This window comes from Trifolium pratense, linkage group LG5 (genome assembly GCF_020283565.1).
Source record: "Trifolium pratense cultivar HEN17-A07 linkage group LG5, ARS_RC_1.1, whole genome shotgun sequence".
NCBI classification, from domain to species: Eukaryota; Viridiplantae; Streptophyta; class Magnoliopsida; order Fabales; family Fabaceae; genus Trifolium; species Trifolium pratense.
In genome coordinates, this window is record NC_060063.1 from 27017282 (window position 1) to 27035317 (window position 18036).

Sequence of the window (18036 nt, forward strand, 5' to 3'; positions counted from 1 at the left end):
CTAGAGAGAAATCACTCCTATAACAGACTACAACTTTCTGAATATCCTCTCTACTAGCCTTCCCTCACTTATAACAGAAACCCCTTGAAATCAGGGAATTGCTAACTAACTCTCATTCCTCTGTAACCTTCTAAAACCTATGCTTATGTGAATTGGGTCCAATGATTGGTTCAACCAGAATTCCGGGCCTTGGTATCCTATCGCTCTATCTCAGTACTACTGATATCTAAAATGCTTGTGAAACAGACCAACTCAGCAAAATGTCTACCATGAACTAACTCTCCTAAAAGTTCAACTTTCAAAAGTGTTAAATAGTTGGTTAGAGCTACTTAGGGAAAGAGTGTAATAACAGGATATATAAATAATAGTGAAACTAGGATAGAGTCGCGGTTTCCTTAGTGGATTCATCCAAATCCTTCATTACATCTTAACTGAAATCGACAATGGATCAGGTCCTTCCTTCCTGCTTAATCCATCACTCCACTTATATACAACATTTAGAAAACTAGTTTGACGGTTAAAGTCAAGAACAACTGAAATTCTGAAACAGCAACAGTTATACTGGCATAAAGATCAAAGAGTAATGAACTTACCTATTGGTACAAGTTCCGGCAAGCAAACATATTTAGGACATGATCCTTTTGAAGTAACCATGTCAACTTTAGTGTCTGGTTCAATAGCACAATCAAATATACTCTTCAACACTTAGAAGTTAATGAAGTTAGATAAAAATATTTTTGCAACAACTTTTAGTTTCTTATATGCCGAGTATATTGCAAAGCAGATCAGATTTCAAACCTTGAAGTCCTCATAAAAGCATATACAAAGTTCCTCTACAGAACCTTTTGAGCAAACTATTTGAGGAGGTACATGATAAGCATTCTCATTGGCAGAGATAATGCCTCTGAGGGGATACTTTTCTGTGTTTGACGAAACATATCAAGCATCATCATTTAGAGCTCTCTGAGAAAATGTTTAAAAAAAACACAATAGTCAAAGTATGCTATTATATCATATATATGGAAGTAGGCATTTGGTCTTTACAATCAAAGGTTTTGCATATACAAATGGTAGTCAGTCCAAAACATAATAAGAGCTCAAACCGTAGTCAGAATTTTTCATGTTGATTCTGTATGCATTACCCTATAAAAAAACGGTAAGGAAACTAAATAACACCATTCACAATAGATAAGATGGTGCACCCAGTTGCCAACAATATTATTATAATTCAAACTTGAATGTATTTGTTTGGATCATACAACAGCAACAGGCCAAGCCTGAATCCTTATAAGATTCCACTATCATGCATACTCATATGCGCACCAAGACCGAAGGGGAAACTACTTTAGTAATTCACTAATTAACAGACATATGTTATCAACTGGAGGGAGGATAAATCGATAACTGGTTCATTAAGCAACATTCAAATCATATCAAGGTGACGGAGCATCAGTAGACAAACTTTCTAGCCCCCTCGAGGGGGAACCTCATGCACTTGAATATGAAGCACGGACACAAATGCGAACGCCAAACACAACATTTTTTTTAAGAAGCTAAATTAGTCAACCCAAATTGACATTAGAGAGAGACCTTAAGGAGGAGCACACTCTCAGGTTCCAAGCCAATATCAGCAGACCAACCCAAGTGGGTTACGCCAAACACAACATTAACATGTAGAGCAATTGAGGGACTAACAGAACACTGAAACATAACATTAGACGATTGAATTTGAACCTAGCTAGCGACTTGGTAATATTAAAATGAAAATTGGAAATGGAAAAGGTTACCCTCTGTAGCAAGCATTACAGGAACAGCATTGGCAAGTGGCAGAGAAACTATTCCGGCGAATACGAGGAGAGCCAGGAAAAGACATAGAACACGTTACACGGGTTGGTATACGTAAGTAGTCTCTTGCCCAGCCTTCGCCTTCTTTAAGGGCCCGTTTGGTGCGCAGGATAGAGAGACAGGATATGATAAAACAATCCTATCATATTCAAATCTCTTGTTTGGTGCACCAATTGGAAAGGATAAAATAAACCTATTGCTTATCCTATCCTACCTAGCCTTTGTTATTTTAATCCTTATTTTAAGCTGGGTTAGGAACATGATAGGATAAAATAAACATGTTGCTCACTTCGATTCCCACTGAATGCATTTTCATGATTTTTTTACTTTTTGGGTACATATTTTGCTTCGTATATAATTTTATATACTTTTTTTAACGAAATAATTTTATATACTTGATATGTACTACCTGAAACCTTTTTTTTAGATAGAGTGATATTTTTTTTATTCCCGTTGAGATATATTACTATGGACCTGTTGCTTGATTGCTCAACACACACTAATCTTTATATACTTTTCTATTTTAATTTTAATTGATACCTGTTATTATTATTTTATAATTAATATTCATTAATATTCTTATAAAAAAATATTCATTATTATTGTTTATTTTTTTAATTTATGGATTTCCTCATTTCCATGATACTACTCGTCTTGTATTTGTTAAGTAGTTGATAATATAATTTAAGTACGGTTTGATAAAAATATTTGACAATATATTGTTGCTTTATCGTTTTCGTTGATTTCTTGCTACTTATGTTTATGAAAGTTTTAATTTGATACAATTTAAATTTTGACAATATATTTCTTTATGTTTTTTATGTGTATAACAATTTAAATTTTATCGATGCATTTTTCTACAATTAAATGAAATTATTTCACAATGATAATTTTGTCATTACTTATTTTATGTTAATTGAAAATATAAATTTATTTATTTTTTTATAAACAAATATATTTGTTTTACAAGAATCATGTTTTCATTTAAATAAACATGTATCTTATCATGTCAATATTAAGTTTGCACCAAACACATGATATGATAAAATAATGATATCATCTTTCTTATTCTGTGTGCACCAAACACATGACAGTATATATGCTTATCCTGCCACTATCATATCATATCCTTATCCAGCTTTTTATCCTATCATATCTCTATCCTATCCTGCGCACCAAACAGGCCCTAAGAGTATTAAAAATGATTTTCATAAACTAATGATACTATCTTATTTTATTTTTTTATCATTGATGATGGTAATCACTTGTTAGGCCTCCATCTTACTTATTTTTTACTTTTTTTTTTCTTCTCTTTATATAATAAACAAGTAAAAAATTGTGTTTAACTCAACTTCATCTTGATTTTTTTTAGTAACAAAAAATATTTTATTAAAAAACTCATCAAAACATAAGCATATCTTTTTTTAGCAGCAAAAATCTTTTATTAACAAACTCATCATAATACAAGGCATGTCTTTTTTTTTTTTTTACAGAAGTTTGCATAATAGAAAATATACATCACCGCACCCGCCAATATATACTGTATTAAGAAAATTAGCTCTTAATGAATAGTACCATCAATGGGACACGCCGCCTGAACACCATGTCAGAAAGACTTTCGACACAAGGAGCCGGATCAACAACCATCGGCTCTGATATCACTGATGGGTCGTCTTCAGGGGGTTCAGGGAATCATCACATCGAGCCTTAAACAACTTCACAAGTGAGTTGGACACCACACTTTAACCCAAAATCTTAAGGTGTTAAATTTACGGGTCCTCTCACTCATAAACCATTCAATATTCATTGTTCCATCCGATGTGGAACTCAACTCACACTTGAAATACCAACGTGATGGACTTTTATGTTGCTGTTTATTTATGCATTTAAGTTTCGATAACTAGATTTTAATATTACCATAAACATCTTTTATTGCAAATAAGTTATTTAAAACACATTTTCATTCAAAAAAATAAGATCAGCATGCAAACTTATCAAATGCATAGTAAACTGCAACAAAACTAAGCAGCAGCATTTTATTATTCAATGCTTAATGTAACATAACCATAACCAGAAAATTGAAAGAACAAATTAAAATGCCATTAATTAACTTCTCCAATCCATTGTATCCAATGTAAGCAGCACAAAATGCTTCTGATGGCATGTTTGTGCAATATGACTTATTTTCCAAAACTAGAAATAACTGAGAAGCCTCCATCAACCACCAAATTGTGTCCACTAATATAAGCAGATTCATCAGAAGCAAGAAAAAGAGCAGTTTCTGCAATATGAGTTGTATTCAATGTAACTCCTTTCAAATTAGCAGAATCAATCCCAATGGCTTCAACTTCACTCGGTTCCATTCCCATTGATGTACATGCAAGAGGTGTAGCAATCGCATACGGTGAAATTGAATTCACTCTTATTCCATAAGCTCCAAGCTCACTGCATGTTGCGCGAACAAGTCCAATTAGACCGTGTTTGGATGCTGTGTAATCATGTCCTCCAACTCCAGCAACAGAGCCAGCTACACTGGCTGTGCAAATTATGGATCCGCGTATTTTCCTTTCCACCATTACACGTGCAGCATGCTTTATTACCGCAGCTGATCCACGAACGTTAACAGCCATTGTTTTGTCAAATTTATTTAGATCAAATTCTAGTATGCTAGACAAAGGACCTGCATGCGATTAATCAGATATAAGAATCAAATCAATAATCTCATGAATAATGAATTCGTGTATCAATATTCTAAATCAATTAAATGATTTTAAAAACTAAGACATTGAACTCAAGTGGTTAATGAGTTTCAGTATTTGAAAGCAAATACCTGCGATCCCAACATTGCTGAACACGATGTCTAAGGTGCCATATTTCTTCAAGGTGAAGGCAACTAGTTCCTCAACTTGTTTCTCATCACTCACGTCACAATGGTGATAACTAACTTTTTCTAAACCAATTGAATTTGCAACTTGATGACCCAATTCATCATTGACATCTGCTATAACTACGAATGCTCCATTTTCGACGAATGTCTTCACAGTCTTTGCTCCTATTCCGCTGGCTGCTCCGGTTACTATAGCAACCTTACCCTCCAACCTATGTTAAATTTATTTAAGATTATTGATTCATCATGCAATTAATGGAAATAAGAGAGAGACTATGTCTCAGTTCAGTAAAATTAAGCTATAAGCTAGCCGATAGCTGAAAAGTTAACTAATAGTTAAAAAGTTAGCTTATAGCTGATAACTAATAGTTCATTCAACTTAACACTTTTTAGAGTCATACCTTTGTTTTGACATATTGATGATAAAATGAACTATCTTTGGCTATGAATTCTGAAATTTGTGCTCTCTATCTTGTATATTGTGTACAATATTGGTTTATGAAATGACAAGTTTAATGAGTTATTTATAAGGGAAAGAGTGGTTTTTCAATTAGTGGATGGTGCAATTTAAATTCTATTTTATTGCACGATAGGGTGTCATGTTTTGAAGCATCCGTAAGAATAGGTGTCATATTTTGATAAATCAACTATTAGAAAACTCACACAATTTAATCGTTTAGATATACACTATTAAGATACTATACAAAATATATACTTTTAAAATTAATACAGATCACCGGTCAAATTATGTCAACAATGCAGCCACATGCCACCGCTTTATAAAATTAATCCCTTAAAACATTTAAAATCCTGATTCCTATTTTTTTTTTATATACTTGTAACGAAGATGAAATTGTATCAACACACTTCAAAATAAAAAAAAGAAATTGTATCAACACATATGCAAGTTTTTATTAGAAGAAATTATTAAAGGAGATTTGCTATTTGAATATCAAATCCGGAATAAAAAATTGACATCTTTTCTCTCTTCACTCATTTATTGTATACTTGTTAAAAAATTGTGTTTGAATAACATTTTTTATTATTAAAGCGACTGTTCAAATACATGGAATGCAAATAATAGACTCGATATGTATTTAATGAGGGATTATTCTAATATAGTCACGTGACCAAATACAATTTTTAGTCACACTTACAAAATTTAATTTTTTATTTTATTATTTTAATTATTTCATAAATAATCAAAAATTTATATGAATGTGTGTGTCTATATGGTCGATTGACCATGGAAGTCTTGCTATAGATGACTTGTATTTGAGAATGGTGCAAAACGCTAAAACCACCTGTATAGAAACTAGAAGTTGGTCAAAGTCCCTAACACAGCTTGAACCAACCCCACAGAAACAAGAAACAACAAAAATCCGACACAGCAAAATAAGAATTAAGAACAAAAACATCAAGCTCCACCACACTCTAACGGATTAGACCACCGTTGATTAGGTTGATAATCGAAACCAGATGGTTTTGCTATGAGCCACAGCCACCACCAAGTATGGTTTTTATTATTGACTTGATGATGTCTCCGGTATCTAATGAAAGACAGACAATATGATAACGCTTGAACCCGTTCGTAATGCAGTACATGATAATATTAAAGGAATAGATATTCATTTACCACAAATCCTTATAGTATAACATATTTCAAAAGAAAAAGATACAATCAAACCCCCAAAGCAAAGCAGCAAGCTGAGATCGATCCCAATTCCCCATACTTACTTTCAGCCATCTCTCATTTTTTCGGCCAAGTTTAGCAGGCATATGCCTAGTTCTTCACTTAATCCAATTTGTCGTCTCCAAATTGATAAATGATACAATGTCCAAACAAATCTATGCTCGTGGCTTTGTTTTATTCGCATAGTACAGAAATTTACAAATAGTACACTACCACAACCTTAAAGAGCTGAATTGTTAGACGCCCAACTCTGAAGTCCATCATGCCCTACAGATGCAGAGACTATTATTATTATTATTATTTTATTATAAAATAAAATTGATAAAATGAAATACAGATGCAGAGATTATTATTATAAAATAAAATTGATAAAACGGAAAAAACAATGGTCATTGATTTACACAATTTTGGGCTACCATAATGTCAACCCCCAACTCCTAGAATGATATAAGTTATCAACTGAGTAAGTATTTAAGAATAGGCAGTGATATTCACCTTCCAACCCCCCCCCCCCCCCCCCCCCCCCCCCACACACACACACACTAAATATGTTTACATTTCTACCATGAACCATCTTAAAAGCACAAATTTCTAGGTAATGACATGTGAAATGATTTTATAGTTCATACTACATGTTAGGAGACCCCAATGTTAAATAGTTAGTTAGAGCTAGTTAGGGAGAGAATTATAACAGGATATATAAATAATAGGAGTAGTACCAGGATATATAAAGAATAGTGAAACTAGGATGGAGTCACCGTTTTCTTAAGCGGATTCATCAAAATTCTTCATTACGTCTTAATGAGAGTTGGTTTAACTGCCCTAACTATGGCCGAATATTTCCGAGATGTCAATGTTTAAATGGACTAAGGATTAGTTCCTTCCTTCCTCGTTAATCCATCAGTCCAATTATATTCAATTTTAGCAAACTAGTCTGACGGTTAAATTAACAGTTATACTGGCATAAAGATCAAAGAGTGATGAACTTACCTGTTGATGCAAATTCTGGCAAGCTAACATATTTAGGACATGATGATTTTGAAGTAACCATGTCAATTTTAGCATCTGATGCAATAGCACAATCGCGTGGCTGCAAAAAAAGGGACAAATATACTTAGAATAAGTATGGTGGCAAAGTTATTATGTTTGAATAGGATTAGTAAACCATTTTAAAGTACAAGATCACGGGAATTCTCTCATAGTGCCCATGAAAATCTGCTTAAGGTGGGGTTTCCTTCATTTTCCGAAAATATATCAAATTTTCATAAAATTCATGATTTTCAACTCTCCTATGGGTCTAGAGGATTTCAGTGATCACACAACTATTACATGTAGCTCTGATGTGGTATACCATAAATCTTACCAAGAAAGACAAATAGCAATATCAATATTTGGAAATAACACCTACAACAGAAAGTGCTATTTATCTCTTACACTACATCAAATGGTATCTATATATTTATATTCTTGAACTCTCAAAAGTAAATAAGTTAACAAATATTTTTGCAACATCTTTTAGTTTCTTATATGCTGAGTCTATTACAAAGAGCAGATTTCCAACCTTGAAGTCCTTAGAGAAGCATAGACGAAGTTCCTGTACAGAATCTTTTGAGCAAATTATTTGAGGAGATGCATGGAAAGCATTCTCAATGGCAGAGATAATACCTCCGAGGGGATACTTTTCTGTGTTTGACGGAACATATCCAGCATCATTTAGAACACTCTGGAAAAATGGGGGAAAAAACACAATAGTCAAAGTATGTTGTGATGCATATGCAAGTAGGCATTTGGTCTTTACAATCAAAGGTTTTGCATCTACAAATGGTAGTCATAATTTTTCATGTCACTTCAGTATGCATTACCCTATAAAAAAAACAGTAAGGAATCTAAATAACACCTCTCACAATAGATAAGATGGTGCACCCGGTTGCCAACAATATTTTTATAATTCAAACTTGCGTGTATTTGTTTGGATCATACAACAGCAACAGGCCAACCCTGAATCTTATAAAATTCCACTATCATGCATAATCATATGCGCACCAAGACCGAAGGGGCAACTACCTTAGTAATTCATTAATTAAAGGACATATGTTATCAACTGGAGGGAGGATAAATGGATAACTGATTCATTAAGAAATATTCAAATCATATCAAGTTGACGGAGAATCACTAGGGAAGTGACTCATTAATCAGTAGACAAAATTTATTAGTTCTTTACTGTGGTGGGAAGGGACAACAAGATAATTGTAAGAAAATACCAGCTATATGGAATGACATTTTATTTTCTAACTTCTAAGTACTTGTATTCGATAAAGCATGTTTGATATTTTATCTGGTAGAAAAAAATGAGAAAAAGACATGGACCAAAAGTAGAAATACAACAATACAGAAATTTCCGGGTAACAAAAAATTATGTTCCACAAACTTACCGTAACATTATATTTGAAATAAAGATTAAGTGTTGTCAAGAAATAATCATATTCATTTCCAAACACAGGATATGAGCACGTGCCATGCTTCTCTGCAATTGAAATTTCAATATTAGAAAATTGGAATACTAGTATAAGAAAATCAAGAGATATTCCTCAAACATAATAGCAGAGAAAATTTAAACTGTGATAGAAAAGAAAACTTTGTAGTAAAAAAAGAAGTTATTTGAAACTTTGAAGATTTTGTTCTTGAACATTTCATACTGTATATAACCAACTCTATCCAAATGCACCAAATTTTAGGAAAACATCCCAACCATTACGCTCAAGCAAGAGTAAGACATTGAATGAACTTGTTAAATCATGTAAATGAGCAAAAGCTATAAAAGATTATTACCCCACTGTGAATGTGCACCGACATGGTAGCCCCGGAAACGTAGACCATATCAAAAGAACAAATTAGATTTAATAATAATTTAAAGATAAATAAGAAAATAAGTCATTTTCAGTGACCACCTCATGACCCCAAAATGAACCTTTTCCACCATTGCATGATGATGGTTTGCTACAGCTCAATGATGGCCAATATTTCTCTAAAGCATCATTCAATGTTGATATCTACACATAAAATGAAACATTAATACTCGGAAAAGATGAAATTGAGTGCTAATGCAACAAATTTGACTAACAGTATATAAATAAATGCAACGCTAACACAACCAATACATGTGATCTGTAATCAAATGGTTTGCAAATTATGGTAGCAAAATTGTACCTCTTTTGGATCAAAACTAGATTTAGTGCAACATGACGGCCAAGTTCCATCATTATAGTCAGGCCACAGTCCATCTATTATGCAAGCAAATATAAATAATCTGTTAAGATAATTGTTGTAGGAATGTCCATGCTCATAAGAGACATGCAAAACGATCAATGTATAGTTTACCTCCAGAAACAGATTTTAATGTTTACAAACAAAAGAATCTAAAAACAAGAAGTGCAGTGGGAAAGCAATGAGAGAAAAGGATTGATGAAATAAAAAATAAATAACAAAGGATGCTTAAAGTTAATTTCTCAAAGGCCTTAAAATATCAGCATAATTTTCAGAAATTATCTAGACCCTAAAATGGGGCAGGGAATCCTGTGCACTCAGCATCTCCTTTTAAAGTTTCAAGAACCAGCCAGCACTCCACAACTAACAAGTATAAATTGACTCAGAACACAGGTAATTTAACTATAACAAAATTCAAACTCACGTATTGTGAATATTGTTGCCGGAGAATTGGAGCTGAAAAGGAGATGGAAAAAAAAATAATTAGCAATCAGAAATTGAAATATTTCAGTCTCTTATCAGGTTATTTATGTAAAATGCAAAATAAAAACCAATTTCATTCCACAAACATAAGTAACAACAAGCAACAAAAAAAGTTCATAAGTATAAGCATTATTATAAAATTGTAATTACATTCATTGATTTCTAGTCCTACAACTATAGTGTTTTTTGGTTTTAGTCTTTAAGTTTTTTTTTGTTTAGATTGCCTTATTTGAGCTTATCAACCGGCATAAGTTTGAGAGACTGTTTAGGAGAACTTATGAAAAACGGCTTATGATAATTTCCATAAAGATTTTTCAGCGTATTTTCATAAGTTCTCCAATATAGCTTATGAAAACAGCTCGTAGCATATATAAAAACAATCTATCTTTTGCTATAAAAATAGCTTCTGTGAGCTTATAGATGAGTGTTTATCATGCTAAGTGTGCTTGTGTTATAAGCTGTGCAAATAAGCTGTTTATCCAAACAAACCCTAGTCTTTAGGTCACTTATTGGGCCACATGGGTGTGATTATATTGGATTTCTAGTTTTGAAATGGCCAAAGTCAGTAATTAGTTATTAATGTTAGTATTTTTCTCCTTGGCCGGGAATTGAACCCGGGTCCTTTTACACCTTAACTCCTTTAACCCTTAGCTCAAATCAGTTGAGCTGGCCAACCCATCCCGTGGTTATATTGGATAACCTAACCTATGATGTTACGGATTAAAAAAACCATTTTTTTAATGGAAAATGCTAAACAGTGCCCTCAGGCGGAGCACTCTTTAAGCATCTTAAATAGTAAGTTTTTGTTAAAATTTTATGGAAATGTGTGAAGTCAACGCATTGGAAATTGAAATGTTTCATTTTTTAGATAAATTATTTCTTTAAATGGAATGTTTAAAGAGTGCTACGGGGCACCATTTAGCAAGACCCTTTTTTAATTTATGGGGATTAAAATCATATTTAAACCTTTATATAAGGCTTAATTAGTAAAATGGTCCCTTAAAGACATTTTTGGTTTCACATTGGTCCCTTAAAGAAAAAAAGGTCCGAATAGGTCCCTTAAAGACATATCCGTTAATCAGTTTGGTCCTATTCGGACCTTTTTTCAGGGATCAAACTGATTAACGGAGAAGTCTTTAAGGAACCTATTCAGACCTTTTTTTTTTCTTCAAGGGACCTATTCGGACTTTTTTTTTTTTTCTTTAAGGGACCAATCTGAAACCAAAAATATCTTTAAGGGATCATTTTACTAATTAAGTCTTTATATAATTACTACTATCTCTAGTAAAAAAATCATATTACAAACATAAATATGATAAATATACCGATTGAAGAACAAACAGATTACTTAAACAACTTAATTCAACTTAAGGTATGACTAAAATGATTGAATTGAATAATAATCCGATATTAATTAATTAATTAATTAAAATAAACCAGCAGGTTTGGTCCAGTGGTGAGGGATTTGGATAGTATGTCTGAGTTCGATCATCAGCTCATTGTAAATAAAAAAAAAAAAAATTTATTAAAATAAAATAAAATAAAAAATAGAAAGAAAAAGGAAAAGGGAAAGGTTACCCTCTGCAGCAACCATTAGAGGAACAACATTTACGCGTGCGTTGACAATAAGTACCAGGCCATTGTAACGCTAAAGCGAAATAATCAAACTCTCTCTGATTTTCTCCTCCACCACCACCTACACGCTCCAACTCATCGGGAGCACGCGCCGGTGAAGATGTTCCGGCGACGAAGAGGAGAGCCAGGAATAGGCATAGAAGAGGTTGAGTCAGAGGAGAAGACATTTGTTCGCTCGCAATTGCGTGATGCGTTTGGCTATCTATGTATGTATATATGTATCCTAGATTCTATGCAATGAAATAGGGAGGATTCGACTGATTTTAGATTCAGTAGTTATGACTTACCGTTACCGGTATTTGTTTCTATATTTATATTTATTGCACCAATCTCGATTCTCCTCTCCAACCAACCTAATAATTTTATTTTTTTTTTGCAATAATCCTACTAATATTTTTTGTTTACTACGAACTGGGTATCAAACTCAGACCTATAGCGTATTACTCAAACAGTCAAACCCCTTACCATTAGACTAAGAGTCCGTTTGGCTTAGCTTTTTTTTAGCTTATTCAAATAGTTTATGCGATATAAATTAAGTTTTACGTTATTTTATAAGTTCACACCAGTGAAAATTGTAATTTTATAATCTATTTTATCATAAACTATCTTGCCAAACTTATAATAATATATAAAAATTGAATAAGTTGTTTGCATAAGCTCTAAATAAAAGGGGAAAAAAGTCAGGTCAAACGATACCTAAACCTAGTGGCTTAACCTAATAATTTTTTTGATTAATCGCTAAACATCGTGTAAAACAAAAATTACATTTAAATCATACTATAGTGTCGTCCCCGTGAGCTTAGCTCAGTTGGTAGGGCATCAGCATTTTATATGCATAGTCGGAATTCGAATCACAGACACTCCACTTATTCATCTTTAAAGATGAAATTTCAAACTAATAGGCTACCTGGCGAAGAAAACAAAAATCAAACACAATACATGGTATGTGGTATATTAATAAATTGTGTATAGAATAATTTTACAATAACCGTGCATATAAATTAACCTTTAGAGTTTTTTTTTATTAAGCAAACGATGAAATTAGTAAGGAGTACAAGGGATATCCAATCCCTTAAAAACAAGCTTAAAAACTACTTAAACATTTTAAGGGGTTATAACACCAATTAGAAAAAGTAGAATTACAAAGACGATATGCACAACAATTAAACTCTTTAATAAATGTGACACGTCATGTGTTTTAAAACACATTACATATGTGTCAATAACATTTTGTCCATAAAAAATCGTACAACACAAAATTTATTCGATATCTTAAATGTTTGTCTTGTGATCTTATGTCTTGTATTACATGTAATGTTATGTCCAGTACGTATATTTTGGACATCAAACAAACCCTTAATGAACACAATTAATGAGTTCACGAGACATAACAAGGTGTTGAGGTTGGTTTCGAACTCGAGACAATTTATTTATTCATTTTAAAGGTGTAATTTTAACTATTAAATTATTTTTCATGTAAAAAAAAATAACAACGAATCACTTAAAAAGTTAAAATATCAAAATATCATCTTTCAAAATAAATACTTCATACTCTAGCAACACATAAGAGTCTATCAACTCTCTATCAAAAAATAAAATAAAAAATAAGAGTCTATCAACGTATTTCTCTTTTTATTTTTTTGTATTCTATGTACTCATTTTTTTTGGCTTCTTTTATCATTGCCAACCACCAAAGTCGGTCTCTAGGAAGTAAAAAAAATTACATTCTGCTCAAATTTAGCACCACTAGATTAAACCTCTTAGATTGAATTCTCTAAAATAAATAACGTTTAAAAAGAAATTGTGATTGTAACAAATTTATGATTTGTTACATATATCTATAATATTTACTTTTGATTTATAAATCGTTGAATTATACATTGTACACTCTAAAATAACCAAACTCATAAAAATATATATTAAACTTTGATCTAGAATTTTTGTAAGCATATTCCATTGTGCCTTTAGGGGCTGTCGTATTCGCAACAGTTGACAAAAAAAATGGTTTGCTAGCAAAGTGGTCCACTTATAACTATTTTTATTTTTATAGATAAAACGACAAACACTATTAATATTCACAGACAACTACAAAATATTTAAATTAAATAATATTTTATTATTTTTTTATATTAAAATAATTATAATAATAAAATAAAATATTAGGTAATCAAAATATGTAAACTAATAAGACTATAAAAAATATAAAAATTACCATTTAAAAAAGTTCATGATACTTCATAAAATATCTACATTAAGTCTCATAAGAAAATATCTAGTCTAGAATAAGTGAGATGATAACAAAATAAAACATTAATGAAACATCAGACAAACATTTAAATCTAAGTTTGGGTCGTCTTCTACCCAATGCCAATATGGTACCCTTTGGTTTTCATTGGGTTTACCTTGTTTACATGTCGACCCCATGACAACAAAAAAAAAGGCGAATTAATTAAAATGAATCGTTGGTTGGTTCAGTGATAATTGATGTTGAATTTAGTCGGGAAGATCACGGTTCGATCTCCCCAACTACAATCGGGAGGGGGATGAAACTACTTAATGTCAGAATTGATCTCAATTAAATTAAATTAGTGGTAAAAGCAAAAAAGAATAATTTATTTAAAATTAGTTTTTATATGTACCAAAATAAATAGTTTTTATTATTTATTGTTTTATTCAAATATAAGAGAAAATTGTGACTTTTAAATGGAGAGGAGTTGAAAAAACAGATCTTTTATTATTATTATTATCATTTATTTATTTTTAAAACTTGGTATCCGGTTGTAGGACCGACTAATTCAAATGGGCTAATTCCATCGCCCACTTGCGGGGGCTCTATTTAAAGCCAGAGTTTTTTGCTCTGTATGAACTTAACCCACCGAAATTGGCACCGGAGGAATCGAACATGAGACCTTGAGAGGAGCATACTCCAAGGACCCAAGCCAACACCACTAGACCAACCCGAAGTGGGTTATCTTTTATTATTATTAAACCTGTACCGTCATAATATTTTCATTCTAGTGCTAGGAATTCTATTTATTTTTGCTGCACCTAACATCAGCAATTTTGGGATCAATAACAAATTAGGGCTCGTTTGACCCAACTTTTTTTAGAGCTTATGCAAACAGCTTATGCAAATTTTATATATTATTATAAGTTTGTCAAGGTAGTTTATGCTAAAATAGCTTATAAAATTACAATTTTCACTAGTGTGAACTTATAAAATAGCATAAAACCTAATTTATATTGCATAAGCTGTTTGTATAAGCTCTAAAAAAAGTTAGGTCAAACGGACCCTAAGAGAGAGATCGAATAAATGAGAATAAGGGAGGGAGAAAGCAAAGTGTGAGAGATTAAGTGGAAATCTGGGTTTAAGAAAAACTAGAGAGATATGGACGTTATGACAAGTTGATGTAAGTTAAGTCTTGCATTATTATGAAAAGTGGAGGTTGAACATTTTGCGATGGATGATATCTATAAACCAAATGTCTTAAGGTTTTTGGTAAAAATATACTACCTCCGTCCCAAAACAATTGTCCATGTTGGCTGTTGACATTTATTTTGACAGTATTTTTTTTACTAATATATAAAGATAAATATTAGCAAATAAGATCTTGTTTGATTTGTCTCAATGAATATTTTCAAAATATTAAATTTTTATAATTTTTCATGAAAGAAAACTAAAGATATTAATGATTCAAATTATGCATTGATATGTGTAAAGGACCATTGTTTTGGGACGAGTTGAGATCCTCTCAATTTCCTATTATTTCAATTTCTTCTATTACCAAAGTTTTTAAATATTTTTGGGTGTATAAAAGATATTTGGACTCATTTAATGTCACATTTTTGTATTTATATTTCTAAAAGCATATAATAATGGAAAAAATTGGAAATGGAGAGGATCCTAGCTCGTTTTGGGACAGTGGTATAGCAGTATCTAACTCAATTCTATAATTGTCTTGAGCCCAATGTGGATGATCTCTCAGCTGCCCTCTGTGACCCAACAATGGGGATTGAATAGAAAATAAAAGTATTTAAGTATTTTTTTTTTTCTTTTCAATAATTGGTTTCTAAGATAAAAAGTTATTTCATAGTTTAGCTATAACAAAGTTTTCAATTTATGTCAGTACCCGTGAGCTTAGTTCAGTTGGTAGGGACATCACACTATATGTATAGGAGTCCGGGTTCGAACTCGAGATACTCCATTTATTCACCTTTAAGGTGGATTTTATAGTCACTAGGCTACTTGACCCAAAAAAAAAAGAATTATCTCTTTTAATCTCTTATTTTTTAGTCAATCAAATCAAAAATATATTAATGCAATAATAAACAAACAAATTAAAAATAAAAGCCGCCTAGTTACCGCTTATCGATATAATATGAAGACATTAAAAACAAGAGTACATTGGAATTTAATGGTAGTACCTTATCCAACAACAAATATGCTCAAAGCAGCTGGTTTGATGTAGTGGTAAGGGATTTGAGGTAGTATGCATGATGTCCTGTATTCGATTTTCTGCTCCACCACTATAAACAAAAAATAAATAAAATAGGCTTAAATGCAGTTTTACCCCCCCCCCCCCCCCCGTTTTGAAAAATGCGGAATTTTACCCCCCCTATTTTAAAATGCGGAATTTTACCCTCTCTATTTTAAAATTTGTTGGATTTTGCCCCCACCAAAATTCTGCACAAAATCTGCTTCTGAGCCTCAAGTTCAAAGCTTTGCACAGAACTCAATTTGGATCAATAATTCACCAAATTGGTACCGAAACGACCGCAATCGAGTTAGTTTTTCACAGAATCAAACTCCACTAAATTTGGAGTTACAGAGAGAGATTAATTACTGTTTTAGTGAAGGTATGTTCAAATTAATTATCGTATGAAACTACTACTGGTATTTTCGTCATGCCTCTCACCCTGTAGCTCATTTTTTAATACTATTTACATTATGGAAAGATAGCGAAATTACCCTTGTTGGCATTTCAATTTTGTCGAATTTGGAGTTACGATGCGTTCAGTAGACGATGTTGAATTTGAAGGTCACAAGTAGATTTCTGCAGAATTAGTAATTGGACAGACCTTCACTAAAACGGTAATTAATCTCTCTCTATAACTCCAAATTTAGTGGGGTTTGATTATGTGGAAAGTTAACTCGATTACGGTCGTTTCGGTATCAGATTTGTGAATTATTGATCCAAATTGAGTTCTGTGTGAAGCTTAATTCCGCATTTTAACATAGGAGGGGTAAAATTCCGCATTTTTCAAAACAGGTGGTAAAACTGCATTTTAGCCAATAAAATAAATATGCTCATCTAGTGATATATATACAAAGGATATAGTAACTAGCTTATACATATATACTGGTGTGTTTGATAGGAGAGAAAATGAGAAAAGAGAAATAAAAACACGAAAACCAATGTATGTACTTGGACTAATGTTAATCCAAGTACATGCATTGGTTTCCGTGTTTTTATTTCTCTCTTCTCATTTTCTCTCCTACCAAACACTCGCTTTGTTCTTAAACGTCGATCAGTACAATTCTCGTGTTCAAGAAGAGGTGAGAGGCACTCCAACATAGTATATAGGTGTATCAATGTAAACAATAATTCGAGTTGCAGCCAAATGATATTAAAAAAGGAAATGATTAGAGAATCAATTTTCTTTGATAAAAAAGATAAAATTGTTTAATAACCAAAAAAAAAAAAAAGATAAAATTGTTGAATAATTAATGAAATATATTGTGGGGTCTGTTTTAAAAGAAACCCTATTATTTTCTTGTTGACGGCAAAATAGATGAGAAAGGGAATTAGCGATTGTGTGAAATGAAGGAAAATAATAATTATGTGGGATAAATTTATAACTAATTAGCCCATTGGATTAAAATGAAATGGAGGGGAGAGATTTGAAGAAACTCTTTTAAGTTACTCCTGCAGTCAACGGATCCCTCCTAATGAGAGGATGAGACACTTAAATCTCAACCATTAGATTAATCTTTATGTTGATTTTCATCTTTTAAACCGTAGGTAATCTTTTCATTCCCTTGTGCATCTTCTCTCTCCTCCTTGTTCGTGTTGCGCTTTGTTTTCTTCTTTCAAATTTAACATTTCCATATCTTGGCCAAAACTTTTATTTTAAAAACTCTAGTTTTAATAAAATACAATAAAAAAAATTACACATTTTGTATCAAGTTGCCGCCATAGATTTTACAGAGAGTAAAGAGGGGAGGGTA

At 32.0% G+C, this 18036-nt stretch overlaps 2 protein-coding genes across 3 annotated transcripts; both read right to left on the reverse strand.

Moving 5' to 3' along the window:
* Positions 1-3800: 3800 nt before the first annotated feature.
* On the reverse strand, positions 3801-5252 carry LOC123885176 (short-chain dehydrogenase reductase 3b-like). Of its 2 annotated transcripts, XM_045934440.1 has the most exons (4): positions 5134-5252; positions 4676-4944; positions 4021-4525; positions 3802-3979 (listed from the first exon to the last, which is right to left on the reverse strand). In XM_045934440.1, the coding sequence occupies exons 1-3, from the start codon at positions 5145-5147 to the stop codon at positions 4026-4028; spliced, it is 783 nt and encodes a 260-aa protein (XP_045790396.1). In that variant the 5' UTR covers positions 5148-5252; the 3' UTR covers positions 3802-3979; positions 4021-4025. The 2 variants fall into 2 exon arrangements, with proteins under 2 accessions (XP_045790395.1, XP_045790396.1); XM_045934439.1 differs by having other exon boundaries at positions 3801-4525.
* A 1092-nt stretch (positions 5253-6344) lies between these two features.
* LOC123885241 (ribonuclease 2) lies at positions 6345-12088 on the reverse strand. The gene is made up of 9 exons (XM_045934513.1): positions 11751-12088; positions 10114-10145; positions 9633-9706; positions 9374-9475; positions 9255-9258; positions 8858-8949; positions 7987-8148; positions 7416-7515; positions 6345-6692 (listed from the first exon to the last, which is right to left on the reverse strand). Exons 1-9 carry the CDS (start codon positions 11972-11974, stop codon positions 6646-6648), a joined length of 837 nt encoding a protein of 278 aa, XP_045790469.1. The 5' UTR covers positions 11975-12088; the 3' UTR covers positions 6345-6645.
* Between the last annotated feature and the right edge of the window lie 5948 nt (positions 12089-18036).